This window comes from Archocentrus centrarchus, chromosome 1, assembly GCF_007364275.1.
Source record: "Archocentrus centrarchus isolate MPI-CPG fArcCen1 chromosome 1, fArcCen1, whole genome shotgun sequence".
In the NCBI taxonomy this organism is placed as follows: domain Eukaryota; kingdom Metazoa; phylum Chordata; class Actinopteri; order Cichliformes; family Cichlidae; genus Archocentrus; species Archocentrus centrarchus.
The window spans coordinates 27,309,652-27,328,067 of NC_044346.1; the positions used below are offsets into that span (position 1 = coordinate 27,309,652).

Sequence of the window (18,416 nt, forward strand, 5' to 3'; positions counted from 1 at the left end):
CCCAGTAATTGTATGCATGCAAAATTGTTTTCACATGAACTCTTTTTTTGTCCTCCCTCTTTATCATATTCTCATTTTACTCCATCTATTGTAGCTGTTTTCACGCTTTTATCTTTTGTCTTCTAATCCTCACTTTTCTGTCCTACTTCCAGATTCCCAACCTCTCACCACACACACCCACCCACACACACACACACACATAGACACACACACACACACACACACACACACAGAAAAAGTGTGTGTGTGTGTGTGTGTGGGGGGGGGGGGGGGGCTATGAATCCTTTTTACCCACTCCACAGGGACCAGGAAGTGACTGGGATCTTAGAGTGGGGCTTATACTAAAGGATGGACCCCTCTCTCTCTCTCTCTTAGTGTGAAAAAGACCACTGCAGGGGGGCACAGCTCATGCTGATGTTTATTTCAATAAAATTCTTGGATCCTTTTTATTGGATTATTTTAAACCATGCAAATATGCAAAATATAATAACCCTAAGTTTAAAAACAAACAAACACAGGAAATGGTTCATATGCAGACTTGTTTAAAGTACATTGGATGTATATTTGTATCATTCATATTTAACTGAAAATATGCATCACATTAGGTGAGTGAGGGGAGGGGTGGGCTGGCATTTTTTTCCCCCCTTCTTAAGTGCCAGATAAAATACCAGGGAAACGGCACAATCTTAACGATTTTAAAAGACTTCTATCATTTAGCAGAAATGATATCTGAATTTGTCATTGTGACCAACATGGATGTTTTACTTTTCTACTTTTACGAGCTCAGGGATCTTACACGCACACTGACCTGACTTCAAAGTTGTTTTGATGGATGTTTTCGGAAATATTTCATCAGTGGTAATCCTTTCAGCTTTAAAGTTCCAGCTCAGCCGCAAGTCAAATCTCTCTAATTTCCACTCAGTATTTGGTTTCAGTAGACTTGTTGATCATTTCATGTGCACACAGTAAAAGCTGCAACTGTTTTCCACCCTCACAGAACCTTTGCCAGTAGAGTGATGTTTTCTTCTTTTAACAGCTGTTATCATCACCGTTTCCAATTGGCTAGATCCATTATAGGTGTGGTCTGGATGAACGATGCTGCATCCATTGTTAAACCGTGCAGTTTAATTTTGAACAGTGAACTGTAAAGAAGCCTGAACCGTGTGTGATTCGTGTGTATGTTGCGGTTACAAACGTCGTTTCAGCTCTTGGGGGGGAGAAAAGTGTACTTGTTCGAGGAATGTTTCTTTTTTTTTTTTTCTTTTAAATTTCCACCTGTGGCAGGATTGAAGACCAGCCTACTATAAGGAATTAAACGAAAGCTGTGATCGTTCAAGCGCTGCAACTTGGTTTGAAGTCCGATTGAAGTTCGGGAGAAAGTGGAGCATTAATCAAGCAGTAATAAGGATCGAGACTTGATTTTATAACACTGAGACGCGAGTTCTTTTTCTCTAACCATGATCACTGGTACCGTGCGCTCCTCGCGGTGTGCGTAAGCTGCTGTGGAGAATCTTCACATTATGAGACGCCATGGCATGGTGTGACCGAGGGGTTCAGACTTTACTGGCTATTGTGGGGGCCTTCGCCGCCTTTAGCCTCATGACCATCGCCATCGGCACCGACTATTGGCTTTATTCCCGGGCCTACATTTGCAATGCAACTAATGTCACAACCGATGAAACCCAGATGCAAACCAAGAAAGTCAAAGGCGACCTGACGCACTCCGGGCTGTGGAGGATTTGCTGCATCGAAGGTAAATAAAGTCTAATACCTTAAACAGTGTCTGTGTAAGTTTTCAAACTTTTAATCATATTTCGACTGCTTACGAACAATTTTCTCAGTGTTGTACCAGCTGATTTTCTTCTGAATGTTTGCTTTACGTGGGGAGGCGACAGTGGACGCAGAGAGGTTAGAACACTCACGTGCAGTTTTTTAACACCGACTAACGTCGCGTATATTTTACCCGATATAAGATACATAAGATACCGGATAAAACATACTTCCATCAAAATATATTAAAGTACCATAATACATGACAAACTGAAGTACTCTCCTTTCCCCCTATACAACGTCTCATAAAACGAAAAAAGAAAGGTATCGTGGGGGTGGGGTGGGGGGACCTAAAATTCAAGGATCTAAAATTTGTGAACATTTAGGGACTCGTTAACAAAAAATTCCTAATAAATAAACAATAGAACTGGGAACTTGTTCTTCGGTCCACCTATTCGTGGGACATGTGAGCCCTGTCCAGTGAAGGCACAGTCTCCCTGCATCACTGACAACTGTGGGAGAGAGAAACAAAAAATTGCATTTTTTGAAAGAGGGGAAAAAAATGACCAGCTAACTAATTTATTTTTTTTGACATCTGAATTCTGCATGCAACTCAGACAGCAGCAACACAATGAAAATCACGTGACTACGAATTTCGCGTGGGTGAAAATCACCCGATGTTAGTGCTCTAGGTTTAAATAGTCATTAAGTCTGTCTGTGGAACAAACACATGGGCACTCCAAGGGAAAACACCAGAAACGTTTTTAATTTCTGCCATGCATGACAGTTTTTGTGGTATTACAAAACCCCGAAAAAAACAAGTTCTTTAACTTATCAATTCCATTTTATTCCTGAAAAATAATATAATATAGAATTTAGTAAGTTACAGTAGTATTATATTTTCTGTAAGAATCTGGAGGGAAAGAGGTTTGTGTTGCGCGCAAAGGTGGAGTTGTGTGTGCGTAACGAATCTTTTACATCCGTTTTCCTCGATAAATTATATGGTCGCCGAAAAGGGAAACAATGGCGAGATCAAGACCTGAGCACGAATACGATTTAATGTTGTGAGTTTGCTTCTATGGCAGTAATTTTCTCTTTCATAGGGGTGTAGCTCTTTCTGATGAATCATTCTTTGTTTTAGTCTGTTTTAGGAAGCGTCTGACTTGTTGTTTCAGGAGATTTTGTTGTTTTAGGAGATTTTGTTGTTTTCTTCAGCTGTTCTACGACTTGCTCATGATCCCCACGGCGTAGACTCTTACACTGGGAGAACAGGTCGTTAATGTTTAGACACGCCTATCCACCATCCGCCGGACTGCTTTCTTGGAAAGACGCCCAATGAACGCAAACAATCAGCTGATCCGCGGAAGTAGTCACCAGTGACGCCTTAGATCGTTTCTGTCGGATGTGGCGCTGTCCCTTACCGCTGGTTCTGAAATACTCACTCTGAATAATTTCTTTCTTTCACCTGAAAAACAGCTAAAGTAGTGTGTGCTTAAACTCGCTCATAAGGGCCACTCACAACAATGCAGAACAGAAGTAAATGGTCCAGCTACACTTACAAAGCGCCTTTTAACGTTAATGACAAAATGCTTTACAACGTGTTTCTTATTCACATGCATTTCCAGAGCTGCAAAGCTGTCTGCCATCTGGAACAACTTGGAGTTTAGTGCCTTGCCCAATGATACCTTGTCCAAACCTCACCTTTAGTGGGAGTGCTCCCCACCTAAGCCTTAGCCATGGATAGCTCACTTGCTGACTTGACGTATTTGTCTTTATAAAGACCATAAGTTTATCAGCTTTTCCACACTTTCCAACTAGTGATACCTCTGCCTGATTTTGCATGCCCATTCACGTTGTTAACTGTGCAACTGAAACCACTGAAGCAACTTGTTTGCTGTGATTGCATTTTTTTTTCAGATTGCACTTACCTCAATATGTCACAGATAATCATACCAGAGAGTGAAAAGCTTGCATTTCATATGTTTCCATTTTAACTTTAAGGTAGTATATCTCACATGTAGAATGATCTAGTGCTGTGGGTTGAAGTGAGGGGTCCAAGTGAAGAATTGTGTCTTGTATTCAGATGAATACAGCCATTATTGAACTCACACTCCAGGCTCTAACCATATACCATTACTACTTTTACTGGAATTTCATGCAAAAAAAAAGCCCTGCTATTTATGGATTTCCTGTAATCCTGTTAATCAAAAGACATGTTCCTGCTCTCTCACTTCCTAAGAGACTTGAGCAGAAGTGCACGCTGTTCTTAAACAGCTCTCCTCTGCACCATCCTCTCATTCCCAGCTCAAAATGTTGGAAAGGTGTCACAATCTGCATGGAGCTGATACTGAAAGTACTGTCTTGCTCTTTCCCTTGTTCTCTCTCATACATAGAGAACATCAGCACTTTTGCTGCAATATTGTGTAAGTCTATCTAGTGGCACACCTATGTCTGAATTCAAACCCTGGCCAAGTCAAAATGGCCAAACAGTTGGGACACACTCTCTTGAAAACTTTTGCACTAAACACATTCCTGACATGTTAAGAAATTGATCTTTCAGTTTCTGCCAACTTAGTGTATAATTTTAAGGGGTCTATCCAGCTGTATTAGGTAAATTCAGCAGCATAAATGCTGGGTGAGCATCAGGAGATGTTGGCTAACCTTGCAGAAAAAATACACTTGTTTTTATATACCAAGAGTGCCTTGTCTTGTAGAGGTGAGCACTGATGGATAATGAACTTTAAATGGATACAAAGTGGAGTCTTGCTCTGCAGCCAGTCATGCTGAAATAAGTCAAGTGTTTCACTTGAGGAATTCATCACTGATTTCTGAACATGCTAGATTCAAGCAAACATTTGGTCTGACTTTAAATTGTCAGATCCTGCAGACTTTTTTCTGGAGGTTAATCTTGGGCTTCTCTGCATTATAAAGGCTGGTTAATGGTTATGTGGCTTTGTATGTGATGCTGAGTGTGTTTTTCTTGTATGTTTCTGGCCTATACAAGTGTGTGTGTTTGTGTGTGAGACTGATGAATGCATTAGTAAGATGTCAAAGGCATCCTCTGAGAAGCAGAGCTAGAAATGTGATTCTGGGTTGCTGGGGGGAGGTTGCTATGGTGAAGCTATGCTGAGCAATAAAAGATGGGCTCTGGTCTCTCAGACACGGGCTCTTGGGAGATACCTCCCCTAGTGAGCTTTCTTTTCTTTTCTTTTCTTTTCTTTTCTTTTCTTTTCTTTTCTTTTCTTTTCTTTTCTTTTCTTTTCTCTTCTCTACTTCCCCTGATAATTTTCTTACTGTTGTTGTGTGAACTATGGATATATTTATTTTACTTTTACATATGTTTAATTTGTATACACACAAGTAAATGTACGACAGCAGTGACTACACGCTTTTGCAAGATCACTCAAATGTTAAATGATTTTAAATTATATAACTTCTTAATATATAAACTTTTTCAATTGATGAGAAGAGCATTTCCTCCTATGAATAATCAAAAAACATGCTTTAGATATGCTGAAATTAAAACATAAACTTAACACAACAAAAGTGAACACACCTGTGATCACTGACAAGCAAATGACTACACTTGTGATTTCCAATCAACCTAATTGTGTGAACGTACTGTAATTCTAAAATGTCTACATGATAAAGAGTGGACAAAGAAAGTAAAAAGTTAGACAGAGAGATGAAAAAGGATATAGGAAGATCTTTGACCAACTCATAATCTGTGGGTTCATAGTTTTAGTAGTAATCTGGATGTACATAACAATGCCAAAAATCTGACCCACAGCAGTTGTCCTCCTTAAATGACATCAAAGACAGTGTGATACTTGCACAGCCTCACTGTGAAAGACAACTGGGCAAATGTGTCATTGTCAAGAAAAGGAAAAAAAAACAAACAGCCTTAATTGCAGTTCAGCACAAACTGCAAGATTAATGATTAAACTTTGCTAAAGAGCATGAAAAGAAGCCTGACAACTACTTGGAGCGCTTCGAAATCAAGATAGATTTGCTCTGCTGAGATGGGGCTGTGCGTATTTGGAGTAAATCTGACCCAGACTGCCACAGTGAATGCATGGTCCCTACAGTGAAGTACAGAGGTGGGCGCTAGAGTTAGATATTGATATATTTTATTGAAGAAAATGTCATTATTGGCCTATACACATTTTTCAGCTTTAATGCAACTGTTTTATTATCTGAGTCTGAACAGAGGGTAAAAACAGGCACAAATTTGATGTTATTGTTTTGGAATACACAACTGTCTGAAAAGCATGCCAGGATTGATCAATGCTGGACAATTGGACAATTAGTTCTCAACTGGACCTGATCCTTGATTTTACTGATGATACCACGACTACCTGTGGATACACCAAAATATCAGATGAATAGATGACTCCCAGTCTCCAGATGTTTGTCTGATGAAGAATATTCCTTAATATGAATATTATACAAAGCACATTGCCAAAATCAAACAAGCATTTCTAAAGAAGTTAAAACTATGACCTGGACAGCTGACGTCTGATGGGAGAGAGAAAGAATATTTCTCCAGTAATTTGTGTAATATAGATATTCCCCATACAGAGGAGGATGGGGTAAGTCATCAAAAACAAAGATGGACATGTGAACTATTGGAAAAATAAAAGATTTAAAAATCAACAATGAAAGCTGTACTGATCCTCGATGGATTAAATCATATCATGAGGTTTATTTTTGTATTTTTTATTATAGTAAATTTAAACTGTTAGTTGTTTTTTTTTATAAGAGCTTTTACCCCTCTGTTGTTACTGATTTTCTAATAATTCCAGGGATGCACTTCCAAGCCTAACCTTTCTTATGTGTACTTTATATATAAAACCTTAATATTTTCTTGCTTTCTTTTACCCTACACCTGTTGTTGCTTAGACCTTTTTGATGACACACTCAGGAAATTCATCCTGTTTCACTAAAACAGTATGCTTATAAATACAACATATATATAATAGAGAAACACAATAATTATATTCAATGAGTTTTCTTGGTATATAAAACCTAAGAAGAAAACTGAGATGGGTTAAAGAGGATTTTTAGAACATGGAAAAGAAGTGGGTTATTCAGACATGATTGTGGCAAGAGTGCTGCAAAAAATACAGAATGGGTGTTCAAAGAGACTGAAAGAGTGCGTTTAAGAGCATGGAGCTGACAGACTGAATCTGGGCTGTTAGGGATGTTTCATCACTTTATCTTAGCTTTTCTTTAATTTTCATTCCCAACTGCCTCAGACATTAACCGTAAGAACTGTAAATTTTGCAGACAAGTGGCACATCAAAACGGTGTGCTGGTGGCAATTTTGGCATAAGCACTACATGTGAAACATGGAAGGTGGCCTGCTTGTGTTTTGTTTGCACTCATTGTGTCACATTGGGTAAACGCATGCCCTGCCTCATAAAACATTTCCACCCCAAAAATGTGTAACCCATCTAAATGAGCTGTCTATCACAAAAAGTCATCTAGCTTGAGGATGCATAAAACCACTCGGGCATAGAAGAAACAGCCAGTGATTGCAGCTAATCAGCCAATGTTCATGCTGATTTTGATTTTAAAAGCCACAACTCACCACTTATTGTAGTAATATTTTTAGCCCTGTATTTTTTGCATTCGGATTTGCCATTTTGCATTCACCTTCCTTGTGTTTGCTGGTGCATTACTGCTGAGACTTGTCAGTTAGTGTTGAGACTTGCTCACCATGTCATGGTCCTTGGGTCTTGGATGCTGAGTTTTGAGTGTTGTGGTTTTGAGATTCTTTATGGGTTTGAGAAGTGATTTCTATTCAGGTTCTCTTAATAAGTCCTTTGAATTTGGTATTATTTCCCAGTGTTTTTGAGATTTGTTATCTGTGTCCCTAATTTTTTGTTCTTATTTAGAAGGTGTTTGGTTAGTGAGTTCCTTTTTGTGTCTATTCTGTCCTAGTTTTGTCCCTGTGTTTTGTCCTAGTTTCTCTTCTGTGGAGTCTTCTCCATGTTTGTTTAACTTTTGTTTCTGTGTCAAGTTCAGATGTTTCAGTGTTTGTTAGTTCCTGTTTTATTTTGATAGTCTCTTGTTTTGTGTGCTTTGTGTTGAGTTTCATGTCCCCAGTCTCGTTATTCCTGATTTGTTTCTGCCATGTTTCTCACCCGCTGCTTCTCTCCTTATTACCCAGTATGCAGTTATTGTCTTTTGTGGTGTCCTCCTCCTGTGTGTGTGTTCTGTGTTTCCCCCTTGATTCCTAAGTTGTAAATTCCTGGCTCCTGCATTTATTCCCTGTCTTCTGAGTCCTGCATCTGGGTCCCAACCCTGCCTGCCACAGCTGATTCATGGCACACCAATCAAAAAAAAAACAAACAAAAAACTGATTTCTACTAATGACAGTCTCACAGTTACTTCCTGCTGATCCTAGTCTGTCACTGAATGTATTCTTGAAAGCCTTGCCTACTTACTTGGCTACAGATTTTTGACTCAGCCTTTGCCACTGTCCATGACAGAGGAAGCCATTACTGAATTCTTAACTGCACTCCATGGCCCCAGTGAAAGGCCTTATGCCCACTTCCAGCGACTACAGTTCACATTGAATTGTTGTCAAAAGATGAGGCATTCTTGCCTGTAAAACTGAAAAACATCTCATTAAACAATTCTGCCATGGATGCTGGAATAAGACTGTCATAACAAATTTGCAACTTGAAGGGAAGAAAGACAGTCCTCCATCCTTTACAGAGCTCTTAGGGATGACGACATCACGATCAGATTCATTGGCTATGACAGCAGGCAACTGGCATAGCTGAAGTCTGGAAAAGTCAATAAGATGTGAGTTAACTATCAAGCCACCAGGCAAAGCGAAGGAAGATGGATGTTCAACAGTGACAGAGTTTTCTGATTAGAAACAGTGATTAGAAACATTTCCCTCCAAAACAGCTGTTCTTCCTTCTGGCCTGATTGCATACACCCATATTCTACCAAGATAAATGTCACTTGTTTGGGTATGCCTGAGTTCAAGAATCTTTACTGCATGTAGACTATTGTAGAAGATCAGTGCTATGTCTCTTAATCTCCTAGCATCAGTTGTAGTGTAATATCCAATAGGCATGTTGGACTTTTCACATCTTCCACATTTGTTCATCTTAGCAATTTAGAATCTCTGGAATTAAATAGGTCATGACTGACAATGGATGCTATGGATGGTGTGGTTTCTTGGATGAAGATAGTGATTTTGTAAGCTGATATACACTGCTCAAAGTCATTAAAGAAACACTTTAAAAACACATCAGATTTCAGTGGGAAAAAATTATGCTGGATATCTATACTGACATGGACTGAGTAATGTGCCAGAAATGAAAGTATTGCATCCTTTGATGGAAATGAAAATTATCAACCTACAGAGGGCTGAATTCAAAGACACCCCGAAAATCAAAGTGAAAAAAAAAAAAAATGATGTGGCAGGCTAGTCCATTTTGCATTGGGGCAACACTGGGGCATGCTCCTAATGAGACAATGGATGGTGTCCTAGGGCATATTCTCTCAGATTTGAACCAGGGCATCACTGAGCTCCTGGACAGTCTGAGGTGCAACCTGCTGGCATCAGATGGACCGAAACATAATGTCCGAGAAGTGTTCTATTGGATTTACAGGCAAACATGGGGGCCTGTCAATAGTATCAATTCCTTCATCCTCCAGGAACTGCCTGCATTCTCTTGCCACATTAGGCCGGGCATTGTCGTGCACCAGGAAGAACCCAGGACCCACTGCACCAGCGTAGGGTCTGGCAGTGTGTCCAAGGATTTCATCCTGATACCTAATGGCAGTCAGGGTGCCGTTGCCTAGCTTCTAGAGGTCTGTGCGTCCCTCCGTGGATATGCCTCCCCAGACCATCACTGACTCACCACCAAACCAGTCATGCTGAACAATGTTACAGGCAGCACAACACTCTCCATAGCTTCTCCAAACCCTTTGATATCATCTGTCAAATGATGAAATGAAATGAACTCTTGTTTTGGAGGTTGTCTCATTGTTGCTCCTGTAGCGCACCTGTTGTTCATTTCATTAACACCAAAACAACTGAAACTGATTCATTTTACTTTTCTGAGCAGTGTATAAGCTGATACATACAGTATCTATGTATATTTTATTTAAGTTCTAATATATAAGTTCTGGCAGCAAATTCAAGAGCCAGACTTAAAATTCAAAGTCTAACCTTTCAATATTCATAATGCTCGAATGTTTTATTCTCTTAAAAGTGGAGGGAAGATTTTCTCAGTGAAGAGCTTGGGTGAATAGAAGGTGCCTGAGGGCTTGAGAACTTCAGAATCTCAGATCCACAGCTTTCTGCCCTCAAATGGTTTATGACATGGTTATGGGTGAAAACAGGACATGTCTGTTCCCACTTACATATTCTTTGCCGAGAATAGACTCTAGTTTTCTGCAACATATTTGTCTCTGGTTCATAAAAGTTGCATGCTGATTGAGTGAATGGTCGATGTGTGCTTCCTTTTTATCTTGGAGCTTCTCATGCTAAATTTCAATATGAAGACACAAATTACTCTTTTCACTTTTGCAGTTTCTTACCTGCACAGACCCTTTCTGCCACAAATCACATTCACACTCAGTGTCTTTTTGTTTTTTGCACAGGTATCAACAAAGGAAGCTGTTTTCGGATCAATCATTTTCCAGAGGATAACGACTACGATACAGACAGCTCAGAGTACATCTTACGTAAGTCACTGCAACCTCTTCATCTTCAAACACTCCAACACTTAATCCCACTCTCCCTCCTCTCTCTTTTTTTTCTTGAGTGTGATGGAGTTATTACAAGGCTACTTAATGTGTCATGGCATGCCTATCCCTTTCCTATAAAAGCCTGATGTCATGACAGCAATTGGAGCTATGGAGATAATGCAGTGTGTTGTGTGCTGAGTAATAGGGGCCGTCTAAAACAGGTCAGACTTTGCCCACTTAAGAGCTTATTTCATATTTGGCCTTTTATCTAAGACTTTTGTTTTAAAACAAACAAAACATAATACGCAAAAAAAAGGAAAAAAAAGAAAATTGTCTAAACACAGTAGGTAGTCTCACTATTTCAGACCAATTGATCATTCTACTTTTTTGTTTTGTTTTGTTTTGTTTTGTTGCGTGTTTCTGATCAGCTCTGTGCTTCAACGCAACTGTTACAATTTGCTGTGTTGTCCACAATATGAATTCCAATAAGCTCAGGGAAAATTAATTCTGGAATCACTTGTTTATTTTCATGAAAAGCAGCAGAATATGCTAACAGGACTTTGTATCTGTAAAAACATTCATGTGTTGAACCCCAGAACATTTTTGCTCTTATTTCACTAGCTTTGTTTCAGCTGTGGCAGAGTTCTGATGTTTGAGAGGCAGGACTGCCATACTGCCGCTATTTCTACCTCTGTTACAGAACAATGCATGCATTATACAATACTTTGATTTCTAACATACCTGTCACAGTTTTCCTTATGGGTTAACTGAAACCAGTTAGATTTTAACCTTCTAGAAATTTTAATATTTTGCAAGAAAAAAATTAATTGTATGTGTTTAAGTTCTGGTGACAACAACAAGGTGAATATACAGATTCAGTTATCTTAAAAATGTATGTTGCTGTACTGTAATGACTATCAAAATGAAAACTGCTAGTATGACTGTCAAGGCAAAGCTGGTAAACCTAGAGCCTGAGGGTTAGACTTAGATTTGTGGGGACTAGAGACTGGAATCGAGGCTCGGGCTGGGTCTTGAATAGTGCCTGAGCCAAGCGGAGCGGGAAGAATGTGGGGCTGAACCAAGCAAAAATGGATCCAGGAAGCACAGGGGTTAAGCGGGGCTGAAGAGGGAATGGACAAGCCAGTGGGTTGGCAAATGGGACAGAGGTCAACCAAAGGAATGCTGAAGCAGAGACGATGTTTTGCTGTCGAGCAGTGAGCATTTAAAGGTGACTTCAGCAGCTACAGTCGGTGGGCTTTGTTCAGGCTCTAGGGCACCTGTAAGTAACCTTGGAGTCATTCACTCAAGCCAGAGGGAGAGAGGCTGTAGACAGGAGAGGAGGCAAAACAGAAGCCTTGGCAACTACTACTGTTACTGTTAACAGTGAAGCTAATTCCACTATCATGACTAATTTGATTGAACTGTTGTCCTAAGTGCTCACATGGTGCTCAGTAAAGCCAATATTGATAGTGAAATATGAAAATTTAAAAAAAAAATCTGATTATGAGATGGTGGTAGATTAGCTTCATCATTCTTAGTAAGGACCTGGTAAACATTATTAAAAGGTTGTGACTAAATCAAGTCCCCTGATTTGGTTGTAAATCCAGGAATAATACAATTATTCATGGATGCATATGCTGCCAAAAGTACAAAAGGCATCATTGGTAAACTTTACAGAAATTTTTCATCTATGAATAGGAACTCAACAGATTATATTAGGCAACGGTGGGTAAAAGAAGCAAACATAACAAATATTACAGGAAGCCTGGGGACAAATCTGGAAGAATGCACTGTCCACCACAAATTCTTTAACATGGTGTGATTTTTGCTGGAACAATTTAATCAGATTTTTTATTACACCAAAACAGAAATCGAGAATAGGTGGCTCACAAGCTACGTGCTGGAGGTAGTGTGGGGAGGTCTGTGCGGACTGCTTTCATGTCTTTTGGGCCTGTCCAAAGTTGAAGATTTTCTGGAATGCCATAAAGCAAGTAATCTATGAAACTCTGGGTATAACTTTAGCTTTTTCTTTTACTACTATGTACCTTGGAGAACCTCCTGAAGGTCTTAGTGTAAGCAATACATATTTGCTGAGGATATTTATGATTGCAAGCAAGAAGGCAATTACTAAATGTTGGCTCCAGCTAAGCCCTCCCACCCCGAACCTCTTCATGAATATTGTAAACCTGATTCATAACATGGAGATGTTGACTTTTTCAACACGTCTTCAGAGGGAGAAAGGAGAGAGACTCTGGGAAAAATGGCACTGTTCTATGCTCAAAGGCTTGGAATAGTTATCTGGTGTGAACTGGGAGCATCTTGCTTTTCTGGTTGATTTGTAACCTGTACCTAGTGTATTTGTAGAATAGTAATGTGCCTGTAAAATATGATGAATAATGTGATCGCTTGTTGCCTGCCCTAGCCCTCTTGTTTGTTTGCCTGTTATTTTTCTGCATCAAAAAAAAAAAAAAAAAGGTTGTGAGTAAAAACCTTCAGTGAGATATTTTTCAGTTGAAAACTAAACTTGTCAGCACTCTTTGGCAGCTGCACACTGCAGATTTTTTCCATGCCTCCAGAGAATGTCATTGTCAGTCAACCATTCAGTCCATCACTTTTAGCCTACACAGCAATATCTTGATGCTTATTGGATTAATTTTTTAAATTAGATGTATGGCCCCCTAGTCATTTATTTCTAGTTTGGTGATCCCGTGAGTGGTGTCACCAGAGGAAAAGTGGTTAATCACAGTTAATTGTGAATTAACTGTAATTAACCAAATTTTTTGGAACGCTGCGCTCAATTACACTAGCCACTGCCAGACCTATTGAATCAAGAAATCACTTAGATAGAACCTGTCAGTCAAAGTCAAAGCAGGCTAAAAGATCTCAAAAAGCAACACATCATGCCACAATCTGAAGAAACTCAAGAGCAGATGAGAAACAAAGTCAGTGACATTAGCCATTCTGGAAAGGGGCACAAAGGCATTACAAAGGCTTTGGGACTCCAGTGAACCACGGTGAGAACCATTATCCACAAACGGAGAAAACTTGGAACAGTGGTGAACCTTCCCAGAAGTGGCTGGGCTTTACAAGTGGCATAAAACTAATGCAGACAATGCCAAGAGTCAAACATGGTAGTGGTAGTGTGATGGTCTGGGGCTGCTTTGCTGCTTCAGGAACCTGGACGATTTGCCGTACTTGGTGGAACCATGAATTCTGCTCTCTACCAGAAAATCCTGAAGGACAATGTCCTTGCTCAAGCATCGAGATATACAGCAGGGCAATGGTCAGAAACAATACAGCAAGTCCATCTCTGAACGGCTCAAAAAAAAAGGTTTTGGCGTGGCCTGGTCAAAGTCTGGACTTGAATCCAGTCAAGATATTTTGGCATGACCTTGAACGGGCTGTTTGTCCTCAGAAACCCTCCAATGTGTAGAATTAAAACTATTCTTCAAAGGCCAAAAAAAGGCCCTAATTCCTCCACAGCAATGTGAAAGACTCATTGCCAGTTATCACAAACATTTCTTTTGTAGACTGTATAACTGCTGTTAAACAGTGGCTAGGTGAAAATATTTTGTTTCTAAACCACAAAAAGACTGAATGCATTTTATTTGGCGATACTGCATCCACAGATATCAGTGTTCTGCCTTTTAAGTTAAATAAAACAGTTAGAAATCTCAGGGTAATATATGACCAGGAGTTTAACTTTGATTAACAAATCAACTCTGTAGTCAAATCTAGCTTTTATCATCTGAATTTGCTGACTAAAGTTAAATCTTTTGTAAACTGCACTGACTTAGAGAAGGCCATTCATGCATTTATCAGTTCTAGACTTGATTATTGTAATGGTCTTTTTATTGGTGTCCATCTTCCCTAAGATGACTTCAGCTTGTCCAGAATGCAGCTGCCTGCTTCTTAACCAACACCTCTAGACATGAGCACATTACCCCTGTTCTATTCTCTTTGCACTGGCTTCCTGTTCAATTTAGAATTGAGTTTAAAACCTTAATGTTTGTTTTTAAAGCATTAAATGGACTAGCCCTACCATATTTATCAGAACTTTTAAGTCTTCCTGTACATGGGAGATCTCTGAGGTCATCCAGTTACCTTTTATTTGATGTTCCAAGAACTAGGTTAAAGCACTGGGGTGACCGGGCCTTTTCAGCGGCAGCACCCCGCACAACCTCCCTTTAGATCTTCGATTAACTTCTGACCAGAGAATCTTTAAGTCTAAGCTTAAGACGTTTCTTTTTAGACAGGCTTTTAATACCATGTAGTGGAATGGCATTTTCCTTATTTTCCTTTTTATTGTTGCTCTTGTGTATTTCTTCTGTGATGTAACTTTTATTGTACTTTTTTGATGTAACTTTTACTGTAAAGTGCTTTGGTCACCTTAGTTGGTTGTTGTTAAGTGCTATATAATCAATAAATCAATCAATCTATCTATTTGATTGCAGTTCTTGCTGCCAAGGGTGGCACAACCAGTTTCGGTTTAGGGGCAATTACTTTTTCACACATAAAGATTTGGATAACTTTTTTCCCTTAATAAATCAAATCATCATTTAAAAACTGCATTTTGTATTTACTTGGGTTATCTTTGTGTAATGTTAAAATGTATTTGATGACCTGAAACATGGAAGTGTTGCTAAAAAAAAAAAAAAAAAAAAAAAAAAACATCAGGAAGGCGGCAAATACTTTTTCCCAGTACTGCATTCCAACCACAAATTATTAGCGGTGCTTTGTACAGGACTTGTAGTCCTGTTACTCATCAGCCATCATATCTGTGTGCCAGTATAGTATATTTTAATCTAATATTGACTGGTATCGTTGATTAGGTCTTTTTTTTTCTCACCTGGGCTCCACTTACAGTGGTTACTTATCTTTTTGAAGTAATTTGCAATATACTCTCATTTGTGCTGATAAGACATTCTTAAGACTCACTCTCTTGTCTGAACAGGTATAGTCCACGCATCAAGCCTATTTCCAATTCTCAGCACCATCCTTCTGATGTTGGGTGGCTTGTGTGTTGGAATTGGACGCATCTACAGCAGCAAGAACAACATCCTTCTCAGTGCAGGCATCCTGTTTGTAGCTGCAGGTAGGACAAGCGAGACGGACAATCCACTACAGATAAACAATCAAACCAGGGCATAATCAGAGTATAGCATCAATTCAATTAAACTTCTGGGATACTGACAACAAATAGTGTGCAGTGCAAGAGACTGAAAGAAGGACATGGTCAGGTCTTATTCTGAAATGTAGGGCACTGCAAAAGAAATATCTTAAGTCCGTATAGTGCACTTTGCTCACACTCACAAAATACTGTGATAAAAGGACAGTGGTTAAAATCATTGCTTTTCTTTAAATTTCCTTCTCTCATTTATCCTCTCTTCAGGCCTGAGCAACATCATTGGCATCATTGTCTACATTTCCAGCAATGCTGGAGATCCAAGTGACAAGAAAGATGAGGACAAGAAAAACCAGTACACCTATGGCTGGTCATTCTACTTCGGTGCCCTCTCCTTCATTGTGGCAGAGTCAGTGGGTGTTCTTGCAGTCAACATTTATATCGAGAAAAACAAAGAGACACGCTTCCGATCCAAACGTGACTTCATCAAAACCACCTCATCCTCTTCACCATACTCTCGCATACCAAGTTACCGCTACAGGCGGAGGCGTTCGCGCTCCAGTTCCAGGTCAAGTGACCCATCCCGTGAGCCCTCGCCAGTGGGAATGAAGATTGGTGGAGGGGGAGGAGGGTTGGGGTTAGATTTGCCAGTGGGGGGTATATCCATGTATTCACTGACCAGGGACCCTTTGAAGGGTGGAAGTGGGACTGCAGGGCCTTACAGCCCCGAGCGGGACTCCGGGTTTTTACAAGTCCACAAATGCTTCCAGAAAGATGTGAAGGATGGAGGAAACAGGAGAACCACGCCAGTATGAGGTCAGGAGTGTGTTCAACAATCAACTTGATGGAACACAGTAGATGTTTTACAGTTGATGAGAAAGGGTATTTTCTCTCCAGGACTATTTTGGCAGCAGCAACAATGAAGGATCAAAGCTTAGAATTCTTTTTCTCGCATCCATCTGTGACAGAAAAGTGCCAATATTGGATTTGGTGAGGAAGTAAAATAACCTTCTGTGACAACTTTAATTGGTGGTTGTCACAATTCTGCAGCAATATTTGAAGAGTTTGGTTTTAAAATATATAATACTTAAAATCTGAAAAAGTATATTCAGTTCTTACAGAAAGTCTGAAAAGTGTGCTCGTCCTTGTATTCTGTAAAGGTAGTCATTTGTGACTTTGCCTTGTTAAATAATTAAACTTTAACAGAGTTTATGCAAAATATAAGAAAGAATCATAAGATTGAATCTTTAGTTATGTTTGTCTTCTAGGAATTCCTCTTACTGAGACAAAAATAAGTATGACTCCAAAATTGTTTGCTAAAGTGATTTATGTGATTGTTTGTTATCAGAGTATAATCGTATTGTATTTGTATGTAACTTAACACAAATGGTGCTAACTCAATCTGTACACCTTTTATGGTTTTAAGCCTTTTCAAAGCCCATTTGAATACTTTTATTGTATCTTAATAACCTCTCTCGATCATGTATGTGAGCAATGTCATATTTGTGTTACAGTATGTGTGTGTATGATATGGATCTCAAACACTGCCACAATATTACATAATCATATTATGAATATGGATTTTTGTATATATACTGTATATTAAAAGTGACAAGGCACACATTAATGTCAGTACATTCCAGTATGCCACGTAGTGTATCAGTGTTTATATGTACAGACTGACTAGTTTGTTCTTCATTCGCTCAGGGATGATGTACGGAACAAATGAATTCTTACCTAAGCCAGACAGAGTTTAAAGGTTAGATTGTGCTCTTTGTGTTGCTGTTCTTTAACATGACTCTTGCTTCTGCCTTTACTTTCTTTGTGTTGTGGGGGAGGGTTTACGGGCGGGGGTCTGGTATAAAGTTTCAATCATGCTGCAAAAAATACATTTGCAGACACTTGTAGTCTCATATTTAAGTATTTCTGTATTATTACTAATCCATATCAAAACCAGTTGTTGAGGAAATTATTATTTTCAAGGAAAACAATAACTTTTGTGTAAGGATGTAGTTCTGTGATTTTGTTTTACAACAACTGCACTGTGCATATTGAAAAAATAAATAATTATTAAAGTACATGAATGTCAATTTTTTAAAAAAAGAAAAAGGTTTGGCCAGCACTATTACTGGCTGCATCTAACCTTCAGTAAAAAATTATGTCTGAAACAATTTCCTAAAAAATGAATTTTCTTTTCAAACTAATCCCAGTGTGGAAGTGCCAAAAACGGTAGTTCCTCCAGTGGCCACTTGGGGTTGGCTCCAAATGTAAGTTAATCCTAATGGACTAGCTGGTTAGCTTCTCTCATCTACTGCCTTATCGTACAGATCTGCAAGTTTGATTTGGTAGATTTTGCATGTTTCCTGATGGAACCTTTTCAGGGCTTTGTGTCTCTTCCCAGTTCTGAACTGGTGATCTTTTGCATGTTAGGTAAATAGAATAGAATAGAAAGCTTTTATTGTCATCAAACAGAGCATCTTAACCTGCGCTGCAGCTGTTGCAGTGCATAGTGCGATTTGTAGTATAAGTGGTGGGAGCGCTATTTACCGGTGTGCCATTAATAATAGCCAAATGAAAATATATAATTATATCGCCGGCCGGATCTGGCCCGCAGGCCTTGATTTTGACACCTGTGCATTAGACGATAACATCAGCTAAAGCACTCCACCTTCTCATCCACATATGGCAACTTCTGCAACCGCCAAAATGCTAAAGTTGCGTAATGTCACTGTGGGTCCATGTTTATTATTATTATTATTATTATTATTATATAACAATAATAATAATAATAATAGTGATA

At 39.2% G+C, this 18,416-nt stretch overlaps 1 protein-coding gene across 1 annotated transcript; it reads left to right on the plus strand.

The window, feature by feature from the left end:
* Positions 1-1,237: 1,237 nt before the first annotated feature.
* LOC115784722 (voltage-dependent calcium channel gamma-4 subunit) lies at positions 1,238-17,362 on the plus strand. The gene is made up of 4 exons (XM_030736055.1): positions 1,238-1,753; positions 10,405-10,488; positions 15,446-15,586; positions 15,884-17,362. The coding sequence occupies exons 1-4, from the start codon at positions 1,531-1,533 to the stop codon at positions 16,429-16,431; spliced, it is 996 nt and encodes a 331-aa protein (XP_030591915.1). The 5' UTR covers positions 1,238-1,530; the 3' UTR covers positions 16,432-17,362.
* Positions 17,363-18,416: the final 1,054 nt, after the last annotated feature.

Excerpts from the sequence above, each read along its gene's own strand:
- LOC115784722 (XM_030736055.1), top strand. The coding sequence starts at position 1,531 with ATGGCATGGTGTGACCGAGGGGTTCAGACTTTACTGGCTATTGTGGGG. Across the intron at positions 1,754-10,404 it reads GAGGATTTGCTGCATCGAAG|GTATCAACAAAGGAAGCTGT; the intron begins GTAAATAAAGTC and ends TTTTTTGCACAG. Across the intron at positions 15,587-15,883 it reads CATCCTGTTTGTAGCTGCAG|GCCTGAGCAACATCATTGGC; the intron begins GTAGGACAAGCG and ends TCCTCTCTTCAG.